The sequence below is a fragment of the Medicago truncatula genome, chromosome 2 (assembly GCF_003473485.1).
Source record: "Medicago truncatula cultivar Jemalong A17 chromosome 2, MtrunA17r5.0-ANR, whole genome shotgun sequence".
NCBI classification, from domain to species: domain Eukaryota; kingdom Viridiplantae; phylum Streptophyta; class Magnoliopsida; order Fabales; family Fabaceae; genus Medicago; species Medicago truncatula.
In genome coordinates this window covers 6,340,576-6,355,813 of record NC_053043.1, presented here as the reverse complement: position 1 = coordinate 6,355,813, position 15,238 = coordinate 6,340,576, and the positions used below count along the sequence as shown (strand labels likewise).

General features: G+C 31.0%; 3 protein-coding genes across 4 annotated transcripts; 2 read left to right on the top strand and 1 right to left on the bottom strand.

Annotated features, from left to right (window-relative positions):
* The first annotated feature begins 7,615 nt into the window (after positions 1-7,615).
* Positions 7,616-8,936, top strand: LOC112419311 (protein FAR1-RELATED SEQUENCE 5-like). The gene is made up of 2 exons (XM_039830428.1): positions 7,616-8,825; positions 8,875-8,936. The coding sequence occupies exons 1-2, from the start codon at positions 7,616-7,618 to the stop codon at positions 8,934-8,936; spliced, it is 1,272 nt and encodes a 423-aa protein (XP_039686362.1).
* LOC120578048 (protein FAR-RED IMPAIRED RESPONSE 1-like) lies at positions 8,932-10,050 on the top strand. Of its 2 annotated transcripts, XM_039830125.1 has the most exons (3): positions 8,932-9,694; positions 9,782-9,892; positions 9,987-10,050. In XM_039830125.1, the coding sequence occupies exons 1-3, from the start codon at positions 8,972-8,974 to the stop codon at positions 10,005-10,007; spliced, it is 855 nt and encodes a 284-aa protein (XP_039686059.1). In that variant the 5' UTR covers positions 8,932-8,971; the 3' UTR covers positions 10,008-10,050. The 2 variants fall into 2 exon arrangements, with proteins under 2 accessions (XP_039686059.1, XP_039686058.1); XM_039830124.1 differs by lacking the exon at positions 9,987-10,050 and having other exon boundaries at positions 9,782-9,935.
* Positions 10,051-12,542: 2,492 nt separating this feature from the next.
* On the bottom strand, positions 12,543-12,872 carry LOC11445627 (uncharacterized). Its single transcript, XM_003593870.3, has one exon. The coding sequence runs from the start codon at positions 12,870-12,872 to the stop codon at positions 12,543-12,545; it is 330 nt and encodes a 109-aa protein (XP_003593918.1).
* Positions 12,873-15,238: the final 2,366 nt, after the last annotated feature.

Genomic DNA, 15,238 nt, shown 5'->3' with positions numbered 1-15,238 from the left:
GTGAGTTAACTCACGCTGCGAAAGTTAACTTATGTTAGTGTTTTATGTTTTGAAATTTCAAAAATTGAAATTGGTTCCAGCTGAGTTATGACATTTTTTTGTCAAGTAATTTAGTGGTTAGAATTCACATTTTTCAAAGTGAATAAGTGAGGTGTTTGGGGTTCAAACCCCGTCCCTTGCATATAATAATGCGTGTCCCTAACAACTGAGCTATACTCACGGGGACGAGTTATGACATTTTTTAATAAACAAAACTTGTTTCAAATATAAACATAAAAATAAATATTACAAATATATAATGTATTTATTTTGTCATAATTTTAATAATATTTGAAAGCGGGGGTTGATGAGAAACAATTGTCGGTGTGGTGATCATCAATGGTTAGAGTGGTGGTTGTGGTTTGTCGGAAGATAGTTAGAGTAATGGTCAGAGGTAGTTGAAGTGGTGATTGGTGGTGGTCAGAGTAATGGTTAATGGTGGTAGGATTGGTGATTGGAGGTAGACGGAGCAGTGATTGACAATGTCGGATAGGTGGTTAGAGGTGTAGTCACATTGGTGGTTAGCAGAGTGTTGGTAATAGTGGTTGATGGTTGTCAGATTGGCGGTTAAAAGTGGATGGAGTGGAGCTTGATTTCGGTTAAGGTGGTTGGCGGTGGTGGTCGAAGTAATGATTGACAGTCGTTGGAGTGGTGGTTGGTGTTAGTCAAAGTGGTAGTCGGGGTGGTTGTTCGTGGTAGTAGAATTGGTGATAAAAAAATGGATGGATGGGTGATCGACATTGGTCAGGCCGATGATTGATGGTCACGTTGGTGGTTGGTGTAGTTGAAGTAGTGGCTACCATTATTCAAAGTGGTGGTTGTCAATGGCCAAAGTGGGGGCAGATGGTGGTCATAGTGGTGGTTGGGGTGGTCGAAGTAATGTTCGGTGACCATTCGTGGTGACGTATTAGAGTTAAAACAAAAACATGAATTATAAAACCACTTTTTATGGTTTCGAGATTTAAGTGAATATTGTTTTGAAATTAAGAAAAAAAAAATCAATTCAATCACATTTTACTCGAGCATGTTTTGTTTTCAAATTTAACTTAAAAAAAAAAAAAAAAAAAAAAAAAAAAACTTGTAACCACCTCGAACAAGCCCTGACTTAATACCATGATTGTTGGTATATCAAATATGAGTAATAGTCTCATATTGAATGAAAAAATATGTTGATCATTATACAAGTGAGATGACTCATATACCTATTATCTTAAGATTTTATATTAAAATATGGTGTTTAAGTCATTTATGTGATTGTTCAAAGTTCGATGTGATGATCCACGGACCCACTAATAGTCTAATAGTGATATCATAGTCGATTTTCCACTAACTCTCCTTATATCAAAAGTCTTCGTAGCAAAAGTGTTTAATCGGTGTGTCTCGTAAAAGTATAGCTGATCCATTTAACTATAGCATTATATTTCCTTCTATTTAACTGTAGCATTATATTTCCTTCTTTCTCCTAAAATTAAACAAAAAAATATGGTGAGAGAGCTATATCTTCAAGCTCATTCGTGTATCAACATGAAAACTCTAAAGCCCTTGTTTGCTATCTTTTCTCTTTCCCACTTCATGCATCCAAATGGAATATCTTTCCCCCTTCATGCATCCAAATGGAATATGAATATGCATGTGTAAGTGAATATTGATAAAGAGGCTTTTACTTGGTAAAGAGCATGCTTTTTTTTTGTGTGTTAAAAGACAAATTAGACAATTTGCTGCAAATATGGATGCATCGGTGGAGAGTATGGGAGAGATTTGTTATGCTCAATAAAAAGGGATTTTAACACACATCACATGTCCATATTTGCTCAAATACATGCTATCGCACAATCTATGTTTAGCGCATATCACATGTTTATGTTTTTTTTTCCTTTAGTCTTTGTTGTTGCTTAGTCCATTTTGAATGGAAACAAGGCTGACAAAGGGGGAATTTTCCTAAATTTTGTTATAATCACACAAAAAAAAAAATAATAATAATAATAATAATAATGAAATCATTAATAGTTAAGTTAAAAACCATGCCAAAAACACCTTAAAAAATGCACCATAATTTCTGTCCAATTCTTTTCAACTTATTCTCTCTAACATAAAATTTCCTTTAGCACTGGTGCAAATAAACCTTGTAATTTGTTAAGTCACGAATAGCCCATTTTGACGAGCTCATTCAACAAATATTTTTTATGTGCTACTTTTATTTTTTTTGACAAGATTATGTGCTACTTTACATGCCATATTTTCTAAATATAGACGTTATCGGAATGTTTTTCTATCTGTAAATTTATTTAAAAGTATATTTTTAAACGACACTAAATTATGTTTTATAAAAGGATTTAATTTGTTTGTATTACACTGACCACGTGTATTTTTTATACACATATATTCAATGAAATCACATCACGTAGATATTTGTGAAGATATTTTATTAACTAACTTATAAAAATAATACTATGAGATGATTTGATTGAAGGGGTGTATAAAATTAAGGCAATTTTTATGGTACACTCAATAAAATTGAGTGTACCGGTACACCTATATGTAATGAGTTATTTTTTTTAGAAAAAATATATTTTTTATTGGTTACAATTATAATAATTATATTTTATTTCTCAAAAGTGTCGGCAAATCAAAATTCAATTTTTTTTTTAATTTTTAATACCCATAATAGTGAATATTGATTATTTTTTTGGATAAAATGTTAAAAAAATTAGTATGATTCTTATACAGGATGAAATGACGTTTTTTCTTATAAAATAATATTTTTTTAAATATAAAAGTTGATAAATATCTCTTTATTACATAAAAATGATCAATAACTTATTGATTTATGAAATAGATGTACTGATACACTTTAATTTAAGGGTGTATCATAGAAACTCCCTAAAATAAATACATGTGTCATGTTGGAGTAAGAAACTCATCTTCCTATTTTATTATTAGAAAATTGTTTTTTAAATACATAGAATTGTTCACTAGTATCTCAAACTTATGAAAATACCTTCAACAACATTTAACTATTTATGAAAATTGTTACAAATCAGAAGTTAATGTATTCATAGATTCCCTTCTTTACTATTTATGAAAACTGTTTCTATCTTTCTCTCACCGTAATAATCATAAGGAAAACATATTAACGGTATGTTTGGTGCATATGATAAGATACGAATGGATACGATAATAAATTAGATAAGTATATGATATGACAATAATATGATAAACTTTTATCATATCATGTGTTTGGTGACCACATGATAAAAATTAGGATTGCATCATTTTATCATGTCAGATGTTTGGTTTTGACATGATAAAATCTTATACTTACGTGACAAAATTATCCTTGCGAGACAAATGTACATATTTTTTATAAAAAAAATCATAATTTTAATTCACATTGAAGAATATTGAATAGTGAAATAATTCATATAATTATTAAAAAAAGCCATAATTTTAAAAGCGGTTTTTTTATTAATTGTTATTGTATAAAAACTGATTTAAAAGTGAATTCTATTCTATTTTTTTCCCCAAAAAAACTATATTTTAAGTGAAATCTATTTTGCTCTAAAAAAAAAAAGTGAATTCTATTTTATTTATTCTATATGAAAATTTTGAAATAAAGAAGGAGTGGGGAGTGTGAGAAGCAAACACGAGAGTGCAATACGTGAACAACATTGTGAATGGTTCATTTCAATACCTAGAAGCTAACACTCCTTAAAAAAAATGAAAATTGTTTTTCCCACATAAAAATTTGCTTAAAAACACATGGAAAATAGGTTTTTTTTTTTTCCAACGATAGTTAACTATCTTTCAGTCTTTCCAACAGTAGTTAACTATCATTCCACATATACAACTTAAAAAAAAAACGGTAGTTAACTACCGTAAAGCATGAAAATTGTTATTTTGGCCTTACGTTGGAGGTTCCTCAAATAGATTTGGACCATCCATCCATGCCTAGAGAATTCTTCAAAAGTATTTTTGATATGTTTTTAAGCAAATTCTTACATGGGAAAAGCAATTTTAAAAAAAAATCTAGAGGCTAACACAAATTCTCAAAGCCTAGTAGCAGAAAAACAAATGTTAAAGGAAGAAATCGATAGGTAATAGAAGAAGAAAAAAATTGAGGAAGATGAACAAATGACAACACTGAGTTTCGATTGAGATTTCAAAGGCTGCTATGACAAAGAAGTGAGTGGAATCAGCAGCAGCCAGCCAACGAAGAAGGGTCGGGATAAAAGAGGGGTTGTAGAAAGAGTTACAGAGGTTGGAGTCGAAGGAGGGATCTTTTCTAAGAATGAAGAATACGTGTGGGATTGATTTATGTTATCAGGTTGCTAACTGATGACACTAGGTCATATAGCACTTTTGTTATAGTTTTTATGTAATTTTGGTTGAGTTCAGGTGATTATGCATGAGTTAGAAGTTGCAAAAGGACTGATTTTTTATGTTGAAGCTAGTAGAAAATCGTACTCCGATTTGCAGCATCGTAGTCTGATTTATGAAGTTGTTTTGGGACATTTTGTCTCGTAAAAAATCATGCTTCGATTTATGAAAATCGGACTACGATTTGGCAGACGCTCCAGTTAGGATCTGATTTTAATGAAGCCATCGTGCTCTGATCTACAGCATCGGAGTACGATTTTAGCGTTTCTGGAAATTTTTCTATAAAAGGGAAGTTGTTTTCAGAAGGAAGGGTTCGAAATTTTGGAGAAAGAAACTGACTTTTGAAGCAGGAGATATGAAGAGAAGGTGGGAGACCATCAAAACTCATATCCGGTTACCAATTTCATGTAATGAATCCTTCTTTTACATTAGTTATTTATGTTTTAGCCATGAGTATCTAGATCTTTTGTGATTAGGTCAAGAGATGATTTTGTTCTAGCTCATGTTTATGTAACCTATAACTCTTAATCTTTATGAATGTCATTCTAGTTTATTCAGTATAAATTCTTCTTAATGCTTTTATGATTCTGACCCAATATAATTGATTCAAGAGTTTATATGACTACTGACACTAGCGTGTAACTCTGACTTATCTATACTGTTCAATCTAACGGACAATCCAGGGATGGAGCGTTGTTAGGTTTTAAATTAACGGACTTAAAACCTTTTATGATTATAAGTTCACCTAAGGGATTAGAGAATTATAATGAGAAAATAGGGTTTTTTTTTATCAATGGATTGACCTAAACTATTTTGTTAATTTGTCTTAAACTTTATAGCATTCGTAAACTTAAGAAACATGTTGCTAATGAGTGATGAACAAATGAATCGATTGACCTAGTCATCTCTCCATATTATTTCTCGAACCAGTTTTACGTTAACCATTTTATTTACATTTGCAATTCAAACCAATTGCCTCTGTTCCCCCCCCCCCCCCCCCCCCCCCCCCCCCCATTTTACAAACATCCTTAATAATAACATTACCACCGAGTCGAAGTTGAAACAGTCTCTATGGATACAAATCTTTATAAATTTTATTACTTCGATATAAGTTAGTACACTTGCTAATTTTTTATCGCTAACCTAACAAAAAGTAACGATTAAATCATGGTTTGAAATGAAGATTGTTATAATCATCATATATAAAACCGAAGTGGTTTTATATAATTCTCACACGTGGTAATTATATATAAAATCAAGTTTTTGATGAGAATGGTTAGTTTTTTGACGTTGAAAATAAATGCTTACAACCATTTCATATGGCAAGAAACATTTGCCCCTTATTATCTTTACAAACATCTAAATGACTACATGCTATCATTCGAGAACATAAATCAGCATCTTGTTGCAAGTTCGACATCATGATGCATATATATGTTATCACAAGCCACTAACTATTTAGAAATATCATAAATATTCGTTTCAAAAAAAAAAAAATACCATAACTATTATGTGTTGTTGGCCAAGATAAGGAAAAAGCCTAGGTTTTATTGTTTCATGTAGGAGACTAAATCTTGTGTTATTATCTTGTAAATGGTAGTTTTCTTCCTTTTTTTAGCATCAAAGGGGTATTGTATTTAAAAAAGTATTTTAATTTAATAATTAATAAGACTAATCATCTTTTGTTTTTACAAATCTAAAGGCTATAATAGGCTTTTGATCCTTACAAATATGAGTAGCTTTAGTTTTAGTCTCGGCATAAAAAATTTACGTATACCTTGTAATTTTAAAAAAATAAATTGAAAAAACCTTAATGAATTTTCTTATAATAAAAGACATGTGTTCAATTTTGATGTGGCAGATAATGATTGTATAAGTATTGCTAGCCATACACTTTTTAATTGTTAAAATTACAAATAAAAACATTTAATGGAGAAACAGCACCAAAATAATGACCATTTCTAGCCTACCCATCCCAATCCAATCACAAGACTGAAGCGCATATCAAGAGCCAACAACAACCGAATCGAGAGCTCCAGAATGTGTGATGAATCCAGATCAAGAGATGAAACCAGTTTGATAAACTGATCAAAGCTTAAGACTTGGAAGATATTTAACAGTCCGCGGCTAACGATCGCGTGTTGTTGCGCACTCAATCCAATATGTAATTTTTTGAGACAAAAAATATTAAGAAACTATTTTTAAAGAAAAAATTAGAGAAATTAAAGAACAAAATAAAAACAATATATATTTATAGAGACTCAAGACTTTTTGAATCCTTGATTTTACATCTAAAAATTTCAAACTTCTCTTATTTTCTTTCTAGAAAGTAGAAATATTTATAAATACTCCCTCCGTTCTTCTATGTAAGCATTTTTTACATTTTTCCCATTTCTTAAAAAAAAATTGTTAGTGCAATTAATGTGTCTATTTTGTGTGTTAAATTATGAAATTGTCTTTTGTTTGTATATGTATTAAATTTAACTATTTCATATTTCAAGACAAGTTAATAATATTAATTAGAGGTATGTTTAGGAAAAAAAAAAAAAAAACATTTAGAAATTTGAAAATAGGGTTTATATTTAACTCTTTCAGCAGGTCTCTAACTACGGGATGGGATTTGCTGCTGTAGCAAAATCCCCAAGTTTCACACTGTTATATAAAACTATGTCGTTTTAACTTTTTAAAATAATCTTTTTAAAAAAAGTATTATAAAGTCACTCCAGCTAAGCCAACAAGTTGTCTTCTAGTACAGAACAGAGGAAATGCATATTGGGGGTGAAATTTTGGCGCCAATGGGTGCATAGACACACAAGAAAAATTACTCAATTTCATTCTCAAATAGGTACCTCTTTCCTTTATTCTCTTCACTTTCTATCCTCTTTGCCATTGTTTTGTTGTAATTTCTTGTATTATTTACTTTTCTGAAATTTGTACAAAAACCCTTAAAAACCTTTTTTTTTTTTGACAAATAAACCATTTTTCTTTGTTAAGTTGATTGTGCTTTAAGAAATTAATATTGATATTCCATTTTGTGTGAATGATTGAGAGTTCTTTTTTTTTTTTTTTTGACAGAATGATTGAGAGTTCTTATTTAACATGTATATAGCATCTTTCCTGGCATATTTGTTATTTGTAGCTTTGATATGTTTGTAACTTTGATTTACGTTTATATTGTACCTGGTAGATTTGGAAAACAATGGCACTTAATGCGAAACCGAGTGTTGGTTTGGAGTTTGATAGCGTAGATATGACTTGGCAATTTTGGGTTGAATATGGTAAGAAATGTGGTTTTGGAGTTAGAAATGATTACTTGAACAAACGAAAGGTAGATGGCTTGATTACATCCGAGAGATTTGTTTGCTCCAAGGAGGGCAGTAGGTTGAAAGACAAAAGATCCTCTTTGGTTAAAAAGCCTAGGGCTGATACAAGATCAGGGTGTCCAGTAAGAATTTCATTCCGTCTAAGAGATGGGAAGTATGTAATACAAGAGTTTGAGGAAACCCACAACCATATTTTACAACACACAGAAACAACACACATGCTAGCATCATATCGTAAAATATCGGAAGCTCAAGCCTATGAGATCGAAATGGCAGAGGACTCTGGACTAATGCAAAAGTCTTCATTTCAACTTATGAGCACACAGGCAGGAGGTAGAGCTAATCTCGGATTTACACGATTGGATGTCAAAAACTATCTTAAAGCAAGAAGACAACGTAGCATGGTGTATGGGGAAGTTGGTAGTCTTATGCAGTATTTTCAACACCAGATGTTGGACAATCCATCATTTTACCACGCATATCAAATGGATTGTGATGAACAAATCACAAACATATTTTGGGCTGATGCAAGAATGATATTGGATTATGGATATTTCGGCGATGTAGTTTCTTTGGATACAACATATTGCACCAACCGTGCTAATCGACCACTTGCATTATTTTCAGGCTTTAACCATTATAGAGGCACAATCCTTTTTGGGGCTGCACTACTATATGATGAAACCGCTGACTCATTCAAATGGTTATTTGAAACATTTCTTGAAGCGCATGGAAATAAAAAGCCTCAAACCTTGTTCACTGACCAAGCCCAAGCAATGGCTAAAGCACTAGGTGAGGTGATGCCAGAGACTCGACATGGGTTATGTACATGGCATTTGATGCAAAATGGGATCAAACACCTAGGTAGCTTGATGAAAGGGGGAAGTGATTTCCTAACTGACTTTAAGAAGTGCATGTATGAATACGATTCAGAGGTGAAGTTTGAAGCAGCTTGGAGCAAGTTGGTTGCAAAATTTGATCTATTTGGTAACAATTGGGTGAAATCAATGTATGGTATCAAGCAAAAATGGGCATCATGTCACATGAACAAAGCTATCACTCTTGGAATGCGAAGCACTCAACTTAGTGAGAGTTTAAATTCCAGTTTTAAGGCTTGTATGAGCCCTGGTATTAGTGTCATTCAATTCTTCCAACACTTTGAGAAAGTTGTTGAGGAGAAACGATACAACGAGTTAGTATGTGAGTATGAGTCTCGACATAAACTACCAAGGATGAGATATCAACATTCACCGATTCTAATGCAACTCGCACAAGTGTACACACATAAAATCTTTGATATGTTCAATGATGAGTTTTCCTTATTCTTAGCTGCTAGCAAAAAAACAGAGAATTTGTCTCAACTTCCATTTGAATATGTTATCACCATGTTTAAAGTGGAAGGAGAGTGGACAGTACTATTTGATCCAATAACTTTCTCTATATCATGTACTTGTAAAAAATTTGAGACTTTTCGCATACTCTGTTGTCATGCATTAAAAGTCATTGAGGCAAATGATGTTAAACTGATCCCCAATCAATACATCTTAAAAAGATGGACAAGAGATGCCCGTGATGGTGTTATTTTTGATATTAGGGGAAATGAGGTTGTTGATGATCCTAAATTGTTTAGTACACATCGATATAAGAGATTATGCTCCACTATGATTAGATTGGCAGCCGACGTGTCAACATCTGAATATCTACATAAGCTTGTAGAAAAGGGTTTGCATGACTTGTGTAAGCTGGTGATGGAGGCTCGGTTACGAGAAAGAGAGAATGCCGATGATGAAGGTGATGTCCCAACAGTAACAAAAGAATATGAGACACAAGCAAAGGGGTTTAAGATTAAGCCTGGATTACAAAATCGTAGACGACTAAAGAGTTGTGTCGAACTTATATCTAAGAAAAAAAGCAAAGCAACAAGTGTAAAACCTACACCACGTCAAAGATCAAAGGTGTAGATCCTAATCGATCGCATCTACTTAAACTTTTGCTTACTTCAATTTCATTAACTAGGAGTTAATTTTTCATATTTTTTGAAGGATAAGGATTCTCTAAGTCAAATGGAATCTGGGACATCAACTTTAGCACAATCAGCATGTGAGCTTTCTCAGACAAGTGAGGACAACTTTAGTTTCACTAGATTATTAATGGTGAGATATTTGTGTCTCTTTATTGTAGTTTCACTACCTTAATTTCTTTATTGCAGTTTGTATTCACAATGTATCTTTTACTTGAATAATGTAGGAGCCACTTAATGATGGATGAAAATATTCAACATTGCAGACCTTCCAAGCATAAATGCCTTTTTTTTAGTTGTTTGAAAAATTGGAAGATGTATCTTTTGAAATTTCTTTTTCAATTCAGTGTTCACACTGATTTACTTCTGTTAAATTAGTTGTTATTTTGTGTAGCTATCATGTAATTATAAGAAGCTGTGATGAATGAAAAAAATTGAGTGTTCATTGAACTAGCTTGTGAATTAGCTGGTGTAGCAAAATGCAGACATGTAGCTATCATGTTATTTGAAGAATTGAAAGATGTAGTATTTTGCACATGTATTTTGCAACTCAGTGATCATTTTGATTTAATATTTAGTTAGTTGTTATTTTGTGAAGGCTATTATGTAATTAGATGCAGCTGTAACAGTGGACAAAAAAGTCTTGTACTCAGGGCCGGCCCTAGGCATAGGCCACGAGTGCGACGGCCTAGGGCCCATGCAGGTAGGGGGTCCTAAAAAAAATTTATTGGTCGGGGTGTATATAGTAAGAATTGGTTTTCTGGGGATTTATATAGTAAAATATTGGCAGGCCCGAAAATTGCATGAGAAGCTGGGTTGCAGTCCGTTATTGTTTTGGCCTTTTTGATGCAATTTGCTATATATACCCCATATGAAACAAAGCTTTCTATATACACCCTCCCAAAAAAAATTGGCCCTTTGTTTCTAACAATGTGCCAAGAATTTTATTTATATTTTTGGGGCCCTTTGTTCCTAATAATGTGTCTTACTAATATTAAAAATATATGTGATATTTATTATCCAGAAAATTGGGAGAATTTTCATAACAAAACAAATTATATTTTAGTTAAAAATGGGCCTACTGGAGAAATTAATCTTAATCTTGCCTTGAAAGTATCCAAAATAAATTAATTATATCAATATAGTAATATAAACTTGGTACTTATAGCATATAAAAAGATGAATGATTTATTTGTAGTATAACAAATGAGTTATTGTATCTTAGATTACTCTAAAAAATTTAACACTAATTTTGTTTATCAAGTATTATTGTTGTTATGTGTTTAGCATTGGAGAATTTTGTATCCAAATGTCTAAAATTTAATTAATTACGTGTTGATATACTTTTATTTTTTTGGTTTTATTATCATTAGATGTCAAAAATTAAGTGTCTACTATTTAGGTGCTAAAATTTCAGTCTACTTCGGAGAAGCTATTGTATTTGTTTAGTTTTGTTTAGTTTTGGTTTCTATGGAGTATTTGATTTATTTGAAGATGTTGCCTAAAAAAGTTGTTATCTTATAGTGAAAAGTGAAGGAAAAGAAAATGAAGCGTTAGTAAAATCATAACAAGAAACTAAAAAAGTTTATGATGTATTATATAAGGGCCCATTTTTTCGAACTATGCCTAAGGCCCCTTAAACACTAGAAACGGCCCTGCTTGTACTATTGGACAAGAAAAACTATAAAATATAAGGGAAATAATATGGTATATTGGATGGCTTTAACAGTCCAGATTTATCTAACTGTGTTATTTTAAGAAGTTGAAACGACGTAGTTTTATATAACATTGTGAAACTTGGGGATTTTGCTACAACAGCAAATCCCATCCCTCTACCTACCTAGCTAACATAACACTTGTATACAATACCTCCACGTAGTCTTCCAAGCACAATCATATAGATAGATCTTGTCATCAATGCGGCTACAAATTAATGACCCGATCTTACTCCTTAAAAAAAACCTTTTTTTTTTAAAACAATAAAAGAGAGAGTGATATAAAACAGTAATTTGCATCCCGTAAAAAAACGTAATATTTGTATTATACTTAATGATAGATTTTTCAAATAAAATTTTTTAATTAACATTTTTATTTTTAATTAGCATTTGTATAACACTCCTTTTATTATATAAACTCTTTTTTTTTTTTGTCTAGTAGTGGCTAGAGAAATTCACCTTAAAGATAAATAAGTGAGGTGTCTGGAATTCGAACTTCGGCCCTTGTATATAATATACATTGTTCCTTACTAAGTGAGTTATGCTCATGGGACATATAAACTCTTTTATATTGGTGAATTTTATCGATTGTGTAGTTTTTATTTTTAAAAGAATATTGTGTCGGCCTTTTTTTTTTAGAGAAAAAAAAAATGGCGACACAAAAATATTAACCGATAATAGTCACATAAAATATTTATCTAATAATCAAAAACAGATAAAATAAAGAGTGTAAAAGTTATCATCTGTCGTATATGCCAAATTTTTCCGAAAGGATGGAAGAAGAAAACAACAAGAAAATTTGGAAAAAAAATTAAAAAACATCGATGACCAGATAATTACATCAAATATTTGTTGATTGTTCTATAGAGATTAATGGATATACGCCATATGTGTAAGTTATTTTAGACAACAACAACCAATCACTACAATATCTTCAATCTGCCACACATTTTAATAGATATAAAACAAAGACAGTTACATGATTCTTTCATTTCTTTGTAGTGTTGACGAACTTCAATTGGTTTATGTAAAATACTTTTACACAGACATATCCATTAATCCATAATTTTATAACCATAACATCTCTTCCATTTGAAGTGGAGGCATCTCTAACAACCTTTCAAGATCTTTGAAGGACATGTTGCTCATCATCATTAACTTAGCAGTTGAAGTTGTATCAATAGCCACTTCCTCTACCTTGATATGTCCTCCTTTAATCTCTGAAGCTGCAGCGGCCGCAGCGGTGCCGGCATTTGTTCCTCGACCTATCCAATCTGTGGAGGAATTTTTTCCAGTAAGGCTTTGAACAACGTCTCTGAAGTTCACTGCATCAGTTTGTACATATCGTGTTTCAATTTGCACTATCTTAGGACCTAATTCACCACTATTTCTTCCCATCTTGATATATGTTAATTTAGAGCTAGGTAGCTTTGATATTTTTTTTCTTGCTTTAATTATAGTGTAATGTTGTGTCTGTGAGAGTTGAGAAATGCATGCAGATTTGTGGGTATTAAATAGAAGATAGGTGCTAGTGGATTTTTGGGTGTGGAAAAAGCTCATGCAACTTGATTTGATTTGATGAGAGAGGGAGTTATTAAAGGGAAATTGCAGTCAGAGGAGACTGGTCAGTTGAAATTTCAGGGGTCCAAGTCAAATAGCACGCAACTTGGAATATTTATTATTTTTATTTTTATTTAGAAAAAGAAGAAAAGAAAAAAAAAAAAAGGGGGGCAGGAACTGGGAAAGGGATTTTCATATTCAACACCAAATCTGAAACAAAAGAATTGGTTAGTCCATATGCTTGGTAGTCTTTCTCACGTGGCATAATAATTTGGTTCACTCAATTTTCAAATATTATGTTTGAATTTGGTACTTATACATGCATACTTTTGGTTTTAAAAGTTGATTTGCTGTTTTTTAAGTTTATATAATTGATTTTGTAATTTACATAATTTATGTTCAATAGGTTTTCAAAACTCTTCATATTTTTTTAAAATTAAAATTAAAAAAAAAAAAACAATGTGACGTTTTATATATATACAAGATGTTTAATACCCGTCCTATTTTTAAACATAATTATTTTTGTTAAAAGAGTTTTGATATCATCCTAAAAGTTAACTCAAAGTTTTAAAATATGAGCAATATGAGAGTTAAAATAAACTATATATGATTTCAACATCCTCTCATGTTTTTTTATTGATAAAATATCCACTCTCATGAGTCACGTTTTTTTATTTTTGTTGATAAAATATTCACTCACGTCTTTGATATCATGTTAAATGAGTTTGAATCTCACTCTAAAAACTAACTCAAAAGATGAGCGTGTTCAATCTTATCAAAAAAAAAAAAAAAAAGATGAACGTGTTCAAACACTAAATGTTAGACTTCAAACAAACTACAAACAACTTCAATAATTTTATCTACTTTGATAATCCTTAACATTTAATTTCCTCTTATATTTTTCGTTGGGCAACAACATAAGAACACATGTTCTTAGCTTAGGATTATATAAGGTAGATATATTGTTAAAAAAAGTGGGTATTCCTTAAAAAAAAGGTGGATATATAATTAATAATTATTTGAAGCATAATGATAATTGATTTTATCTAAAAAATAAGATCCAATTTACATTTATTTTTTTCAATAGAACAATCACGCTATCTACAAAAATAAATAATAAATAAATAATTTAAAATGAAAAAAATATCAAGTTTTAACACTTGAATTATGTGAATTGAATTAACAAGTTGAACTAAATTGCTAAAAAAACTTAAATCGAGTTGATTTCATACTAAAAAAGTATCCATATCAATTCAAGGCAAGTTTCAAATTAAATAACTTTTTATCAAATCGAGTCCAACCAAGTGAAGTTTTCTACTCTAAACTCTTCTAGAGCCCCACTAACAGCTAATACCTAAACTTGAGTCAAAAGAAAAGCTAATACCTAATCATATGCATGACAATTGAGTTTTGTTATTGTATGATATTTGTGGGCGAATTTTTGAGGAGTAGGAAGATCTAGAAGCTCATTCTTGTACTGCTCTCAAGATAGAATATGGGTTATTAATTTTATTTTATTTTTTTGACATGAATACGTTATTAAACTATAATAATAGTTGAACTATAATAATATATATAATAATTAATTAAACTAAACTAATCAATCATAGTATGTTCTTTCAGTCAAAAGAATCACAGTATATATGTTTTTGTCCTGACGAATAATAGAACGACATTTCTACACCCAAAAATTCAAGTCATCGAATAATAAAATAACGTCTGTCAAAAGACAATAAAAGAATAACGAATTAATTGATAAGTATACAAATGTTAAGTTTATTTGACGAAATGATATGTTAAATCTAGTGGAAGGCGTTGGTCTCCAATATAATATGGCAAAAGTATGGTTTGAACTTTGAATGAATCTCTATTAGATACATTAATTCTACTGTTGTTTTTGGAACTCAGATGTGGTGGTCAAGTCATATGGTTTGTTTAGGCATTGGTTAATCACTGGAGGTTGTTTTCTCTTGACTTTGTTACTTTGTTTCTCTTTGTTTGTTGATAGTGGTCTTTTAGGCACACCTTATGCTAAGAAATTGCTATCGCCTTTGGTAATATAATTTCATTTTAGCTTATTCAAAAAAAAAATCCTTTTATTGGTGAACCATAAAAAATACAGTTAAATTTAATTGATGGTATAAATTTATTATAAATAAAAATGAGACTGATTAATCTGTTCCAAATTCTGCAACTCACCAAAA

Excerpts from the sequence above, each read along its gene's own strand:
- LOC112419311 (XM_039830428.1), top strand. The coding sequence starts at position 7,616 with ATGGCACTTAATGCGAAACCGAGTGTTGGTTTGGAGTTTGATAGCGTA. Across the intron at positions 8,826-8,874 it reads AATGCGAAGCACTCAACTTA|TGTCATTCAATTCTTCCAAC; the intron begins GTGAGAGTTTAA and ends CCCTGGTATTAG.
- LOC120578048 (XM_039830124.1), top strand. The coding sequence starts at position 8,972 with ATGAGATATCAACATTCACCGATTCTAATGCAACTCGCACAAGTGTAC. Across the intron at positions 9,695-9,781 it reads CACCACGTCAAAGATCAAAG|GATAAGGATTCTCTAAGTCA; the intron begins GTGTAGATCCTA and ends TATTTTTTGAAG.
- LOC11445627 (XM_003593870.3), bottom strand. The coding sequence starts at position 12,872 with ATGGGAAGAAATAGTGGTGAATTAGGTCCTAAGATAGTGCAAATTGAA.